This window comes from Theropithecus gelada, chromosome 4 (genome assembly GCF_003255815.1).
Source record: "Theropithecus gelada isolate Dixy chromosome 4, Tgel_1.0, whole genome shotgun sequence".
Lineage (NCBI taxonomy): Eukaryota > Metazoa > Chordata > Mammalia > Primates > Cercopithecidae > Theropithecus > Theropithecus gelada.
In genome coordinates, this window is record NC_037671.1 from 74,482,407 (window position 1) to 74,499,751 (window position 17,345).

Sequence of the window (17,345 nt, forward strand, 5' to 3'; positions counted from 1 at the left end):
CTGCATCCATTGGGAAAACTTAGGACCTATCATCTTCAGAGTATATGGGGCTTTCAGTGCTAAAATTGGGATAGTACCAGGCACACTGGGATGTTTGGACACTCTGCCTTGTCCTAGTTTAACAACAGCTAATTTGAAGCCATCTGAAACTAGCCTGGAGTAGTATGACAACAGCCATGTTCTGATCTTGCCCTTGGAGGTTGTTTTTGTTTGTTTTGTTTGGGGGTGGGGTGAGAGAGGACTTGCTATTTCAAACACATTTTATACTTTTTGAAGATGTGTTTTTTTCCCCTCCCAAATTCACTGCATTACAGTCTTTGAAACAGAGTGGGAGAAAAAAATAACAAAGTGCTGGCATCCAAAAGATGGTAAATTCACTTTTCATTTTTGATAAAGAGTGGACAATGAGGAACTAGAAATTCTCCTAGGCTTGGAGAATTTAAACTGTTTAGTAACCTTGTTGTTTCGTATATTCAAAAATCTACAAACTTTGTACCCTCATAACCTCCTACTTATGAATCTAGCACTAAATTCTGGAGACAAGATAAAGGTACTACTTCTTAACTACCATGACACCTGCTGACTCTACTTCTGTGGAAACCAATAACTTCTTTTTCTTCATAACCCCAGCGGTCACTATTTGAATGAAGTGGGATTCCAAACATTTTGGCATTTGATCTTCTGCTTTCAGCCCAGGTTGGTTTTCATTTTTTAACCACAGGAGATATCAAAGAATGATTTAGTAAATCATAATAGCAAATAAATCTGAGGCTGTTTATCAGCTTCTCCTTCACAAGTTTGGATATCAGCTCCTCAGTCTCCTTTGCTTTCACCATTTACAGACTTCACTTGTTTCTTGAGTCTCTGTTAATGTAAGCTTTTTATGAAACTGTCCATCTTCTTGAATTATGTGTTTGCACTTTGAGAGTTAGAGTGTTCCTCAAATGTCATTGGTCTGTCTCACAGAATCCTGAATTCCCTGACACTTTGATGATCCTCTCACTTTAGAGCATAAGGAACATTTGGAACTACTTATCTCATGCAGTCATTTCTCAGTTTAGTTTCTGGCTTCTAAGTTTGTGTGCTTCAGCCTGAGATACGTGTATTTTTAAGAGATTGTGTATTCTGTGTAAAGGTAGCACCAACTGCACCACTTTGGAATAGGTATCATTGCTAGACTTTTTCATTCCATAGAAAGCTAAGGAGTTTCTGGCAACACCTGTAGCACTAAACTGCTGCCTCAGTGATGAACTGAACTGACTATGCTAGCATCCTGCTGAAAGGTACATAGAAATAGATAGCCTAGTGAAACTGGGGTCCTAAGGGAAAGAATATTTTAGTTTTGGTAGCTCACAGAGGGGTCTAATTTAATATGACATCCAGAAATATAATATTTTAAGACTTTATCTTGAAGATAGTAGTGATCTATTGGTTTGTCTTCTGTACCAAAAGATACAGGTTTTGAAGATCAGGGACTTGAGAAAGGCTTAACTAGGTGATTTTTCTTCTTCATGTAGCATCTGCAGGGATGATTTGGTGGTGGTTTGTGTGGTTTGGTTGGGAAGTTCCATGTCTGCAGTCTAAAGACCTCTTTAGATGGCCTCTGCAGCAGGATACTCAGACTTGTAACATGGTAACTCAAGGCTTTGAAAAATCTTGATAGTTCTTGAGAATGACTTGGGCTGTAGCCTACAAAACCACATAAAATTGCTTTCCTAACTTTCACGTTTAATTCTCTCTGTATTTTCTTTTGCTGCATTTATATTTCTCAGTTACATTTTTCTTACGAGTTTTTCTCATATTCATAATTGTGGTGCACTTATGGCTCACTGCAGTCTCAAACTCCTGGGCTCAAGGGATCCTCCTGCCTCAGCCTCCTGAGTAGCTGGGACTACAGGCATGTGCCACCACAGCCAGCTGATTTTTTTATTTTTGTAGAGACAGAATGTTACTATGCTGCTCAAGCTGGTCTCGACTTCTGGCCTCAAGCAATCCTCTTGCCTTAGCCACCCAAAACGCTAGGATTATAGGTGTAAGCTGTCTGATAACCCTATGAGACTATCAGAAATTAAAACATCACTACAGTGGGAGATGATGCATAGAAACAGGAAAACATAAAAACGGCTACTGAAACCATTTTGGAGATCAATTTGGCAATACCTATTGAACTTGAAATTGCACATCCCTGAGGATGTAGCAATTTCATTCCATTGCTAAGGGATATCCTAGGTCAGGTATCAGAAAACTATGCCCCAGGCCGGGCTTGGTGGCTCACGTCTGTAATCCTAGCACTTTGGGAGGCCAAAGTGGGCAGATCACTTGAGGCCAGGAGTTCAAAACCAGCCTGGGCAACATGGTGAGAACCCCCTCACTACTAAAAATACAAAGATCAGCTGGGCATCATGGCACATGCCTGTAATCCCAGCTACTTGGGAGACCGAGGCACGAGAGTCACTTGAACCCAGGATGTAGAGGTTGCGGTGAGCCAAGATTGTGCCCTGCACTCCAGTCTGGGTGACAGAGCGAGATTCTATCTTAAAAAAAAAAAAAAAAAAAGGAAAAGAAAACTATGATCCAGCCAAATTTGGCCAGCGTTCTGTTTTTAAGAGGCTCATGAGCTCAGAATGGCTTTTATATTTTTAATGACTGGAGGGAAAAAGTTAAAAGAAGAATGTTTTATGACACATGAAAATTACATGAAATTCAAATGTCACTGCCCTTAAATAAAGTTTTATTGCAACATAGCAATACCTATTTGCATTATCCCGGCCTTCTCATTGAAATGGCAAGGTTGAGTAACTGACAGAGACTGTGTGGACTACACAGTGTAAGATATTTACTATCTGGCCCTTTACAGAAAAAGACTGGTGACCTCTGCCCTGGAGAAACACACATGCACAAGGAAACAAACTTAAAAAAAAAAGTTCTTAATAGCAATATGAGACATACTAAAATGTTCATAGTAGCAACGTACGTAACAGTAAAAAGGTGAATGTAAACTAAATTTCCACAAATGGAGGATATATACGTAAGCGATTATATTTATACTGTGGAACACTAAATGATAATGAAAATGAAAGCACTGGGTTTTTTTTTTTTTTTAACCCTTTGAAAGTAAATTTCAGACATGCTGCTCATTTAACCCTAATTACTTTATTGTGTAACTTACCCGTACTTTTGTTTAGGAAATATACATTCTCTTAAATTATTACAGTGTAGTTATAAAACTCAGAAAATTAACATTGATACACTACTATAATCTACAAACATTTTTCCACTTTCATTAGTTGACCTAAAAATGTTCCTTAATAGCAAAAGAGAAAAAATTCTGGGTTCAGGATCTGATACAGAATGATGTTTGCATTGATTTGTCATGTCCCTTTTGTCTTCTATAATATGGAAATAGCTTTTCAGACTTTGTGTTTCTTGACCTTGACATTGTTTAAGAAAACAGGATGGTTATTTTGTAGTTTAATCCCAATTTGTGTTTATCTGATGTTTCCTTATGATTCAAATCAGGTTATGCATTTTTTAAAAATATAAGGAATGCCATAAAAATGATTTTTTGTTTTTCTCAGTGTGTCATATCGAGAGGACCATGATGTCAATTTGTCTTGTTGTTGGGGAAATTGATCAATTGATCACTTAGTTAAGGTGATGTTCGCCAGATTTTTCTGCTGAAAGTTACTATCTTTTTTTTTTTTTTCCGAGATGGAGTCTGGCTCTGTCGCCCAGACTGGAGTGCAATGGTGCAATCTTGGCTCACTGCAACCTCTGCCTCCCGGGTTCAAGCCATTCTCCTGTCTCAGCCTCCCGAGTAGCTGGGATTACAGGTGTGCGCCACCACGCCAGGCTAATTTTTCGTATTTTTAGTAGAGATAGGGTATAACCATATTGGCCAGGCTGGTCTCGGACTCCTGACCTTGGATCCACCTGCCTTGGCTCCCAAAGTGCTGGGATTACAAGTGCGAGCCACTGCACCCAGCCACTATCTTTCTCTTTGAAATTAATAAATATTGTGTGGGGAGATATTTTGAAACCTTGTAAATAACTTGTTTCTTACCCGATTTCACCCACCGGTTCAGCATCCATTGATGATTCATGCCTGAATCCCCCAGTTATTAATATAGTGGTTCCCTAGTGATTTTTCTCCCTGTACTGCACCAACAATAGAAAAGAAAACAAAACTATGACCCCGCCAAATTTGGCCTTCACTATGTACTTCAGTAGACTTGTTGATAGTTTATTGCTGGGGAAGAGTTAGATGTTTGCTGAAGGTTTGGGGAGTTATTCCTATTTCAGATTACAGAAGTGCCTTCCTATTCCTGATTTGCAAGTTTTTTTGTTGTTGTTGTTGTTTTGAGACAGAGTCTCACACACTTTGTTACCCAGGCTAGAATTCAGTGGTGGCCTGATCTCAGCTCAATGCAACTTCCACCTCCCGGGTTCAAGCAATTCTTCTGCCTCAGCCTCCCAGTTAGCTGGGATTACAAGCATGCACCACCACACCCATCTCATTTTTGTATTTTTAGTAGAAACAGGGTTTCGCCATGTTGGCCAAGCTGGTCTTGAACTCCTGATCTCAAGTGATTCACGCACCTTGGCCTCCCAAAGTGCTGGGATTATCTCGCCTATCCTGCCAAGAGGATTTTTTTGTTTTGTTTCGTTTTTTTTGAGACAGAGTCTTGCTGTGTCGCTCAGGCTGAAGTGCAGTGGCGCGATCTCAGCTCACTCAACCTCTGCCTTCTGGGTTCAAGCGATTCTCCTGCCTCAGCCTCCCGAGTAGCTGGGATTACAGGCGCCACCTGGCTAATTTTTGTATTTTTAGTAGAGACGGGGTTTTGCAACATTGGCCAGGCTAGTCTCAAACTCCTGACCTCAAGTGAACCACCCACCTCAGCCTCCCAAAGTGCTGGGATCACAGGCGTGAGCCACCATGCCCTGCCTGCTAAGAGTTTTTTTGTTGTGAGTGGATATTGTAAATTACATTCATGATTTTCAAACATTTTCTTTTGCTTTTTAGAATAAACCCTACCTAATTGTAATGTGTTATATATCACTGAGTTTGATTTGCTAATGTTTTATTTAAAGTTTATATCTGTCTTTATGTGAGATTCCTCAGTAATTTTCCTTCCTTGAAATTATTACTTCTACAGAGGTTCTAATCTAATATCAATTAGGGTATGTTTGAGTTTGCTAGAATTGTGTGTCAACAGCCAGGCGCAGTGGCACACACCTGTAATCCCAATGCTTTGGGAGGCCGAGGCGGGTGAATCACAAGGTCAGGAGTTCGAGGCCAGCCTGACCAACATGGTGAAACCCTGTCTGTACTAAAAAGACAAAATTAGCCGGGCGTGGTAGCGTGCGCCTGTAATCCCAGCTACTCAGGAGGCTGAGGCAGGAGAATTGCTTGAACCCGGGAGGCAGAGGTTGCAGTGAGCTGAGATTGCACCAATGCACTCCAGCGTGGGCAACAAGAGTCAAACTCCGTCTCAAAAAAAAAAAAAAAAAAAAAAAACTCTGTGTAAAGAACCCTAGTTCCTTTAGTGCGTAAATATTATAACATCTCTTTTGACTTTTGAAACATAGTTCATTTTACATTGTGTTTTTAAATTTTTATTTATGTATTTTTGAGACTCTCCTGCTGTGTCACCCAGGCTGGATTGCAGTGGTGTGATCATGGCTCACTGCGGCCTCAACCTCCCGGGCTCAGTTGATCTTCCGTCCAATCCTCCTATCCCAGTCTCCTCAGTAGCTGGTACTACAGGCAAGCACCGCTATGCCAGGCTAGTGTTTTTGTATTTTTTTGTAGAGACAGGATTTTGTCATGTTGCCCAGGCTGGTCTCAAATTCCTGGGCTAAAATGATCTGCCCGCTTCAGCCTCGCAAAATGCTGAGAGTACAGGCATGAGCCACTGCACCCAGCCTTTGGTGTTTTAAAACCTTTTATTTTGGAATACATTTAATAGAAGTTTCAAAGATGGTTTAGATAATTTCTTTCCTTTTTTTTTTTTTTGAGATGAACCTTCGCTCTTGTTGCCCAGGCTGGAATGCAATGGTGTGATCTTGGCTCACTACAACCTCCATCTCCTGGGTTCAAGCGATTCTCTTGCCTCAGCCTCCTGAGTAGCTGGGGTTACAGGCATGCACCGCCACGCCTGGCTAATTTTGTATTTTTAATAGAGATGGGGTTTCTCCATGTTGGTCGGACTGGTCTAAACTCCCAACCTCAGGTGATCCGCCAGCCTCACCTCCACCTCCACCTCCCAAAGTGCTGGGATTACAGACGTGAGCCACTGCGCCTGGCCAGTTTAGAGAATTTCTATGTAACTTTTACTCAGCCTCCACTAATGTTGCCACCAAATATAGCCAGGGTATGTTTGTCATAACTATGAAATTTAACATTTGTATGATAGTATTATTACTATTACCTGAACTACAAACTTTATTTTGTATTTCACCAGTAATTCCATTAACGCCTTTTTCGTATTCGAGAGTCCAATCCAAGACTTCAGATTTGATTTGTCTTGTCTCCTTAGTATACTGTGTTCTTTCACAGTTTCTTAATCTTTCCTTGTTTTTCATAACCTTGGCAGTTGTACAAAGTACTGTATACAGGTATTTTATACAATGTCCCTCAGGTTGGGTTTGTCTGATGTTTTCTTATGATTAAACTGGGATTATGAGTTTCAGGGAAAAGATCACAGTGCTGAAGTGCTATTTTCATCATACCGTATTAAAGCGTACATGCCATGAATAAGATATATCACTATGAATGTTAAGTATGATCACTTGGCTGAGGTAGTCTCCATTGTCAGTTTGTTTTCCCCCCCTTTTATGTCTGTGTTTTTGAAGTAAGTTACCAAGGTGAGCCCGTACTCAAGGAAAATTCATTTTTACCTTTGGAGAAAGGAGTATATGCTTATATTATTTGGAATTCTTCTATAAGGAACATGTGTCCCTTCTTTCCGTTTATTTATCTATTCAATCATCTGTTTTTATCAGTATGGATTTTGGAATGTTTATTTTATTTAGGAGTTATAACCCAATGCCAATGTTACTTATTTTTGCTAAAATTGTTCCAACTTTGGCCATTGGGAATTCTTTCAAGTTGGCTTCCATAACCTTTTGATACTCCTCCATCTTTAAAAAAAAATGACTGTCTTGCATTCTGACCCTGTAAGTTACACCAGGTTCATGTTGGCATTTTTTTCTGCCTCTGGCCTAGAATCAGTCATTTCTTCTAGGAGCCCTGGCTCCTTTTATTAGAGAGAATGGTATATAGAAACCAAGATCTAGTTGTAAGTGTGTTTGTTGCTACTGGGGTGTCACTGCTTCTAGACCCTCTAAGAAAGCAGCCCTAACTCTCTATACTAACCCATGTTACAACATACCTGTCCATCTGTATATATATTAAATAAATGTGAGTTCATGCTGGTATGTCCGACTGTAACCTACTACCACAGGGTTCATTCTATCTTTCCTCTCTTGTTTATTTGTAACTTCTTTATCTGACAGGGAGAAACCTTGTTTCTATTATCTACTATTTATTATGTTTTCTTTTTTTTTGGTGGGGGGGGGGGACAGAGTCTCGCTCTGTCACCCAGGCTGGAGTGCAGTGACGCATGGTCTCTGCTCACTGCAAGCTCCGCCTCCCGGGTTCACGCCATTCTTCTGCCTCAGCTTCCCAAGTAGCTGGGACTACAGGCGCCCGCCACCACGCCCAGCTAATGTTTTGTATTTTTTTTTAGTAGAGACGGGGTTTCACCATGTTAGCCAGGATGGTTTCGATCTTCTGACCTCGTGATCTGCCTGCCTCGGCCTCCCAAAGTGCTGGGATTACAGGCGTGAGCCACCGCACCCGGCCTATTATGTTTTCAATCCCAGTATACATGTTAAGAAGTTTAATGTATACTGGTAGTTTGCTCATTAAGACTTATTTCCTCCTCTTCGTGATATTTCTGAAACCTTTTTTCGGGCTTGCATTGAAGTTTTATATTTTTTAGAGAGGATTTGTGTTTGCTTGTGTTAGTCACTTTCAGGCTGTCGTCCCCCCCCCCTTAAAAGCAGTTTTTTATTGTGGTATAATATACATAACATAAAAGTTACTGTTTAACAATTTTTAAGTGTACATTTATACAGTTCCTTGGTATTAAGTACATTTATAATGTTGTGCAGCCACCACCAATATTTATTTTTGGATCTTTTAAATCATTATAAACAAGAACTGTGTACCTATTAAACAGCAATTCTCCATTTCTCTACTTCCTTTAGCCTCTGGTAACCTTCATTCTACTTTCTGTCTCTATGAATTTGCCTATTCTGGGTACCTCATATGTGGAATCATACAATATTTGTCCTTTTGCATCTGGCTTATTTCACTTAGTAACTGTTTTTAGGGTTCTTCCATCTTGTATCCTGTATCCAATTTGTATCCCTTTAAGGGTGAATAACATTCCATTGTGTCTATGTGTGTGTGTGTGTACATATGTACACACATACTATATTTTGTTTATTAATCTGTTGATAGAAATTTGTGTTGTTTCCGCCATTTAGCTTACTGTGAATAATGCTGCTGTGAACATTGGCATACAAGTGTCTGTTTGAATACATGCTTTTGTTATTTTAGATGTCTACCTAGAAGTGAAATTGCTAGCTCATATGGTAATTCTATGTTTAACTTTTTGAGGAACTGCCAAATTCTTTTCTACAGTGCCTGAACTGTTTTTCATTCCCACTAGCAATGACAAGAGTTCCAATTTCTCCCACATCCTAGCCAGTACTTGTTACTTTCCATTTTTAAAAGTAAATAATAGCAACCAGGCAGGGTGGCTCACACCTGTATTCCCAGCACTTTGAGTGGCTGAGGCAGGGAGGATGGATTGAGGCCAGGAGTTCGAGACCAACCTGGGCAAAATGGCAAGACCTCACCTCTACAAAAAAATGTAAAAATTGCCTGAGCATGGTGGCATGTGTCTGTGATCCCAGCTACTCCATAGGCTGAGGCAGGAAGATCACTTGGGCTCAAGAGGTCAAGGCTGCAGTGAGCTATGATGGCGCCACTGCACTCCCGCTTGGGCTACCTTACCTCAAAAAAAAAAAAAAAAAAAAGAAAAAAAGCTGTCCTAATGGGTGAGAAGTAGTATCTCATTATGGGTTTGATTTGCATTTTCTAATGGTTAGTGATGCTGAGCATCTTTTCATGGGAGGGTATTTTAATTATGGGTTTTTCATGGCCTTGTACGTTGTGAAAATTCTGACTACATACCCTAGTTAATTGTGGTCTCTTATGGTTAGGGATTTCCTAACTGTCTTGGTTTATTCGGGCTGCTTTATTGAAGTTCATAGACTGAGAAGCTTTTAAACCTCACATTTCTCAGAATTCTGGAAGCTGGGAAGTTAGATCAAGATGTCCAGATTCAGTATCTGGTAAGGTCCCACTTTTTCACAAATGGTACCTTCTGGCTGTCTCGTCAAGGAATGGAAGGGGCAGACAATCTCCCTTGGGCCTCTTTGATAAGGGCACCAATCCCATTCATGAGAGCTGTGCTCTCGTGATCTAATCAGCTCCCACAGGCCCCACCTCTTAATACCATCCGTATCTTGGGGTTAGGATTTCACCATATAAATTTGGAAACATTCAGACCGTAGCACTGACCATGGGGTGAATATACTTTATTTGTCTTTAGTTCAAGTCAAAAAACCAGAACCAAGCGTAAGACATCAGAATTATCTCCAGTGCGTCTTCAGTGAGTTTTTTGTTTTGTTTTGTTTTTCCCTAGTTCACCCAGTCAGAGTGTTGCCCTTCAGCTTTTCTGGTTTTCAGTCTGACTTCTCATTTTGCTGGGGCCTTGAGGTTAACCTAATAAATCCTGGGTTCTAGGACATCGGGTTTTTAGTCATACAGTACCGAGAAAGAAATGCCATCTTTGGAATTTCATTTAGCCCTCCGGGTTCCCACTTTCTAGTTGTTAATCGCTTCAAGAGGTTTCAGCCATGCACTTATAAAATTTTTTAAAATTCATAATGAGCACATTTAGTGTTCTGATCTAGAGTTTTTCAAGTTGTCAAGTTTTAACTACATTGCCAAAGCAGGAAACCTTGTTTTGTTCTTCTTCTGTTAAAAGGCAGGTATCAGTGAGTTTAAGGGAGAGTCTAGCAGTCTGCATATGGTTCTCGTGAAGAAGGCAAGCAAACTATTTATAGGTACTTATTTCTAGAATCAGTGATCAAAGATGAGATTTAGGGCTGATTTTATATATTAATACATATTCATGTGCCCTCGATTTTTATTATAGCTTTCTAATCTGAGCTTCTTTGTGTAGCAAACACATGTATGGATGACTATGAATTAGTAAAAACAGATTTTAATGCCTTTTTCTCTTTGGAGGAAATCAGATGTTTACAAAAAATAGACAAAGACAAGCCAATTAAAACAAAATCTAGAATAATCAAAGAGCTTGGGAAATGCTCACATTTGCTTTATATTGAATAGCTCTATTAATGAATACTTATTGCAGTTTGTTTTTATTTCAGCTTTGGCTAGATCAGAGTCTAAGAGAGATGGAGGTTTTAAAAATAATTGGAGCTTTGATCATGAAGAAGAAAGTGAAGGAGATACAGATAAAGAGTAAGGATTTTTTTTTCCCTCAGATGTTTTATAAGAATAAAACTTCTCATTAGAAAAACAATTTCTATTCCATAGAAATATTTTTAGGAATATGGTATTCTTAAGAAAACATTTAACTGTTTCACAGTTGCTTTAAGGAAAGAAAAAGCAGTTCTTTATTGATAAATTATTTTACTGTTATTTTCTCTATCTTTTGAAATGTATAAATATATGTTTGTAATACATGTAACCTTATAATTAAAAATTTACTGTACAATGGAAGGCTTCGAAATAAGGAAATTGTTTTTTGTTTTTTAAAAAGGCATTCTGTTCAGGCAGCAGTTTGAAAAGCCACCATTTATCATGAGTAAGTGAACCCAGATTAAGACCCTTGCATTTTGTATGAAAGTTTAAATACTGTAGTATCTTTCTTCCCCAGTTGTGACCACACCCCTACCACATCCATCTTAGGTCAGATTCTCACCAGGGAAAGCAGAACCATTATAAATGATAAACACAGGTGTTTACCCAGACAGAAGTTAAGCAAAGTGTTCATTACACTTTGTTAATCTACTTGGAATGACTGTTGTGTAAAAATTTTAAATGATAGTTTTAATAGAACTTTTTGTATGTTGTGAGATTTGTTTTTAAAATTCAACATTCAGTTTTTTGGCCGGGCGCAGTGGCTCATGCCTGTAATCCTAACACTTTGGAAGGCCAAGGCAGGTGCATCATTTGAGGTCAGGAGTTCAAGATCAGCCTGGCCAACATGGTGAGACCTCATCTCTACTAAAAATACAAAAAATTAGCTGGGTGTAGTGGTGCACACCTGTAATCCCAGCTACTCAGGAGGCTGAGGCGGGAGAATCACTTGAACCCGGGAGGTAGAGTTTGCAGTGAACCCAGATCATGCCATTGCACTCCAGCCTGGGCGACAGAGTAAGACTCCGTCTCAAAAAAACAAAAACAAACAAGAAAACATTGTTTTTAGGTTTTTGATTTATTGATCTTGTTTTCTGCTGGCCAAAATAAACAACAAATTCAGAGATACACAAATATACACACGAAGTTCTACCAAAACTATAAATATGTTAGAGAAATTTTTATACAAGAAGTCATTCAGAATATATTGGCTAAATATTGTAGGTGCTTCACTTCTGTCTGGGCAACAGCTCCGTTCATCATTACCACTTTATGTGCCTTCACCGATGAGATGTTGATTTGAAGTTTTATTTGAAGGAGAGCTTTGAACTGGTAAGTCTCTCATTTAAAATCAGTATTTTATGGTTTTCTTTCTTTCATTTCTTTTATACTTTTTCTGATTACTTTAAAATATTAAACAATTATTGTTATATTCAGTATGCATATAGTTTTGAAAAATTAGAGTTAAATCTGAAATTAAGCTGCATAGAAAATATAACACCTCTTAAACATGTTTGTAAAATGTTTACAAGATAACTTTTATCATTAAAAAAATTTGGGATGTATAAACATTGTAATAAAATATTTTACATTTTTGTGTAAATATCTAGGACTTTACAATAAATACCTTAGCTGAGTTGTCTTCGAAAAGGTTGTATTTGACTTTCTTTGGTGGCAGATTTAGTATAGTTACACATTTTTTAAAAGCTGTCTTCAAGGTGCTACCTGTTCTGTACATTTCATTTATGAATTGTACTTTTTGGTTCATCATGAGTCTCAGGGATATCAGCTTTTTGAACATGTATCTATTAACAGGTTCATGTTATCTATTAACATGATAACATGATAATTTAATCTTTTTAGAATTTCAGGCCAGTGATTTCTCAGTGAAGAGTTGATATTTCCAAGAGTGGTGGAAGTATACTATTTTACCATGGTAATAACACTGGAATTACTTCCTTTTCATTAGCTAAGACTTTCTTTCCTTTTAAGTTCATTTCTTCTCCATTATTTTGTTTCTCTTGTCTTTCTATCCTTAATTTTCAATCTAAGACAGAAAGGAAAAATAAGTGAGAATAAACAAAATCCATAGCTAAATAAACAGAATTATGTGTTCATCTATTGTAGGGTTCAGCAAACTATGATCCATGGGCTAATCTTGCGTGCTATCTAATTAGTAATTTTTGTGGGAACATAGCTACATGTATTGTTTATGGCTATTTTCATACAACATATGAGTAGCTACTACAGAGACCCTATGACCTGCAAAGCCTGTGGTCTGGCCCTTTACAGAAAAAGTTTGCTGATTCCCTGAATTAGGTGAACATAGAGGATAAAACCTCAGAATGTAATATAAGGATTATAATTGCTACTTAAGGTTTTTTTCCCCTTATTTTCTGTGTAGTGGGACAAATCTGCTCAGTGTGGATGAAGATGAGGATTCTGAAACCTCAAAAGGAAAAAAGGCAAGTGTTGCTTGAAATATTTTTTTTTTCTACGTTATATACAAAAAAATTGTTACCTCAAAAGAAGACTTAATATTTTTAATTTATAAACCCCAGTTACCCACTTTCTCCACCCCAGAGGCAAATGGTGTTCCCAGTTTGTTATTTATCACTTTGGGAATGTTTTATGCATTATAAAGAAGAGAAATATTTCTACCTCCCATGTTACACAATTGGTAAGATACTGTGCATGATCTTCCTTTAACTTAATGTATCTTGGAGACCATCTGTAAGAGTTCATAAAAACACCTCATTCTTTTCAGTGAGTGCATAGTATTCCATTGTGTTATATACCATTAACCAATTGCACCTATTGATGAATATTTAGTGTTGTCAACTTTTTAATTCTTTTCTAAAATAATGTGTAAATTAGCCTTCTATATGGGTTATTTTGCAGACATACAAGCATATCTGTAGAATGAATTCCTAAAAGTTGCACTGCTTTATCAGGACAGGTCCATTTCTAATTTTGGCATACCAGATTTACACTTGTTCCATCAATATCTGAACGTTATCTGTTTCCCCACACATCTGTCATAATGTCATCAACCTTTGATCTTTGCCAGTGAAAACTGGTATCTCAGTGTAGTTTTAATTTCCATTTTATTTTTTGTGAGGTTGAATATCATTTCATATGTATAGTCTAATTCTTTTCTAAAATAATTGTCAGTTAATATCCTTTGCCCATTTCTCTATCTGGTCTTTAGAATATTATTCATAGGAATTCTTTTTATATTTAGTCTAAGACACACTTTTTTTTTTTTTTTCACATTTTGACATCTTTGAAATCTAGATGCATCTTATAAGATAGTGTGATACGCTTTAATTATTTTTAAAAACTGTTTTTGGCCAGGCGTAGTGGCGCACGCCTATAATCCTAGCACTTTGGGAAATTGAGGTGGGAGAATTGCTTCAGGTCAGGAGTTTGAGACTACCTGGGCAACATAGTGAGACTCCATCTCTAAAAAATAAAAATTTTTGTACAGTACATACGATAGTGGTATATTATGTAATAGTTTTATGGGTTTGATGAAATAAGATATTTTGGAGAAATTGGCCCTTTGCTGTGATACTAGTTGTAAATATATATACGTGTGTGTGTACTTTTTTTTTTTTTGAGACAGAGTCTGGCTCTGTTGCCCAAGATAGAGTTCAGTGGTGCAGTCTCAGCTTACTGCAACCTCCGTCTCCTGGGTTCAGACAATTCTCATGCCTCAGCCACACGGGTAGCTGGGATTACAGGCATACGCCACCATGCCTGGCTAATTTTTGTATTTTTAGTAGAGAACGGGTTTCACCACGTTGGCTAGACTGGTCATGAACTCCTGGCCTCAAGTGATTGTCCTGTCTCTGTCTCCAAAAGTGTTGGGATTACAGACCTGAGCCACCGCACCTGGCCATTACTAAAATTTTAACTCAGGTTTTTCACTAGTCTTTTGTCTTTGCTTATGATGGCTATTGCCATGGGGAAAATATATTTCTTTGTGTCATCAAGTGTATCATTTTTTCTTTTAAAGGCTTTTGGGTCTACTGTCTTTGTTTTTAATGATGTTAATTTAATAACTTATTTGGGGCTGGGCACGGTGGCTCATGCAAGTAATCCCAACACTTTGGGAGACCAAAGCAGGCAGATCACTTGAGGTCAGTAGTTCGAGACTAGCCTGGCCAACATGTTGAAACCTCGTCTCTACTAAAAATAGAAAAAATTAGCCAGGCGTGGTAGTGGGCGCCTGTAGTCCCAGCTACTTGGGAGGCTGAGGAAGGAGAATTGCTTGAGCTCAGGAGGCGGAGGTTGCAGTGAGCTGAGATTGCGCCACTGCGCTCCAGCCTGGGTGACGGAGCGACTCTCAGTCTCCAAACAAAAAATAAAACAAAAAAACCCACTTTTATATGTTTTGTCTTATTAGATATATAAAATAGTTTCACAACAGTAATACCAACATAATTACCAATAAAATGATTTTCAAATTATTTTGTTTCCTAGTTTTTGATGACACATATAACAGGTATGTGTGTCCCACTAGGAATGTGTATTTAAATTAGTATATTTTTAAGTCATTTGGAATTGTTTATTTCTGTTTGGTATTCTACCAACTGAATAGAGAGTTAGGTTTGTTGTTGTTGTTGTTTTTAATTTTGTTTTTTGTAGTGAGGAATTGCATTTTATTTTCATTTTAATTTTTATTGTATAAATTTTTTGTATGGTTTCAGCATCACATCTCAAAAGAAGTAATTTTCAGAGAAATCTAATTTTATCTTGATTCCCTTTTTTCGGTTTTCCCTATAAGTGACTTGTTTTAAAAATTAGGTGGGTTAGCTTTTTTTTAATATATATGTAAGCATATACTACTTTTCTTGGAAAAACTATCCATACTGTTTGCTGACACCTTGATTTTCTTACTTAACAGTATGTTATATAGATCACTGTACAGCAAAGTATTTACAGATCTTTGTCATCCTTTTTATTATATAGTACTCCATTGGATGGATATACTGTAGATATTTAATTTGTCCCTACTGATGAATAGAGATTTTTTCCCCCCAGTCTTTTGCTATTACATATAAGACTTTACTAAAACCTTGTGCATATATATTTTTTTCATGTCTGTGTAGTATATTTGTGGGCTAGATTCCTAGAATTGAAGTTGCTATTTCAGAGGTGAAATTCACATGTGATTTTGCTAGATACTGCCAAATTCCCTATCTATAAGTGTTAACATTAGCCATTCCCACTAGCAGTGTATGACTCTATTTCCCTATAATCTTGCAAAATATGTAGTCACACTTGAATTTTTGCTGATCTGAACATAGCACCTTCTTCACATATTTCCTGTATTTACACTGTAAGAATTTGAAGAACTTTTACATTTCCTTTTTTCCTGTCTTTCTGGGTTTTTTTTCCCCCCTCTGCAACAGCTCTATTTTGTCATAATTTGAGGAAATTTATTTTGTTTATTTATCTATTGATACTGAGTCTCACTCTCTTGCCCAGGTTGGAGTGCGGTGGTGCAGTATCGGCTCACTGTAACTTCTGCCTCCCAGGTTCAAGCAATTCAAGCAATTCTCCTGCCTCAGCTTCCTGAGTAGTTGGGATTACAGGCGGACACCACCAAACCAGCTAATTTTTATATTTTAGTAGAAGTGGGGTTTCACCATGTTGGTCAGGCTGGTCTTGAACTCCTGACCTCAAATGATCTGCCCACCTTGGCCTCCCAAAGTGCTGGGATTACAGGCGTGAACCACTGTGCCCGGCCTGAGGAAATTATTGAATTTGATGTTTTTCTGTTAATACTATTAAGTTTTTCTTTATGAAGTTTTTCATACTGAAAAACTCTTAAGGTTTTTCCCACTGCAGGTTTTCCTAGCTTTTATTTTAACATCTGGATTTCCTGAAGTGCTGCTTTTTAGGTGTTCTTTACATAGACAAGAAAAAAATAGAAAAAAAGGAGTGAACTGGGTAGATGAAAATGAGATGTGGGCAGGCACGGTGTCTTTTGCCTGTAATCCCAGCACCTTGGTAGGATGAAGCAGGATGATCGTTTGAAGCCAGGAGTTTGAGATCAGCCTGGGCAACAAAATGAGACTCTACCAAAAATAAAAAATAAAAAATAAAAGATGTTTTCTATCACTAACTTATATAGGGCATTGGTCTTAATGTACATACATAGAGCTTTCAGATTTTTTTTTTTTTGAGATGGAGGCTTACTGTTTCACCCAGGCCAGAGGGCAGTGGTATGATCTCAGCTCATTGCAACCTCTACCTCCTGGATTAAAGGAATTCTCCTGCCTCTGTCTCCAGAGTGACTGGAGACACCACCATGCCACCACGCCTGGCTAATTTTTTATATTTTTAGTAGAGACCATGTTGGTCAGACTGGTCTCAAACTCCTGACCTCATGGTCCGCGCACCTCGGCCTCCCAAAGTTCTGGGGTTACAGGCGTGAACCGCTGCGCCTGGCCTGCTTTCAGATTTCTTATGATTTTTTGTAAAAGTATATGCTTTATTACATATTTTTAAAATGTAAATATTTATGTTTTAAGGTAAAACCTACAGGACACATTGATTTATGTAGTGAACTCTAAAGATCATTCTGATGTGATAGTATCATCTATTTTAAATATACATGGACCATCTCTTCTTTAACAGTTAGAAATTTTATATTGTGCCTTTTCCCTCTTAAATTCATATTTCTTCTGTTCAGTTTTCGCACAGAATCTTAATATGATATACTTTTATGTAATTGAAAATCTTTTTATTATCCTATCGCACTTTAATAGAGATATTCTTCACTGAAGATAAACTTTACTGA

At 37.9% G+C, this 17,345-nt stretch overlaps 1 protein-coding gene across 2 annotated transcripts in view; it reads left to right on the forward strand.

Moving 5' to 3' along the window:
• Positions 1-17,345, forward strand: part of SENP6 (SUMO specific peptidase 6) — a 78,515-nt gene that overhangs the window by 9,376 nt on the left and 51,794 nt on the right. For both annotated transcript variants that reach the window (XM_025382708.1, XM_025382707.1), the window contains exons 2-3: positions 10,537-10,630; positions 12,936-12,996. In XM_025382708.1, coding sequence (XP_025238493.1) covers positions 10,537-10,630; positions 12,936-12,996 — 155 coding nt within the window. The remainder of the gene's footprint in view (positions 1-10,536; positions 10,631-12,935; positions 12,997-17,345) is intronic.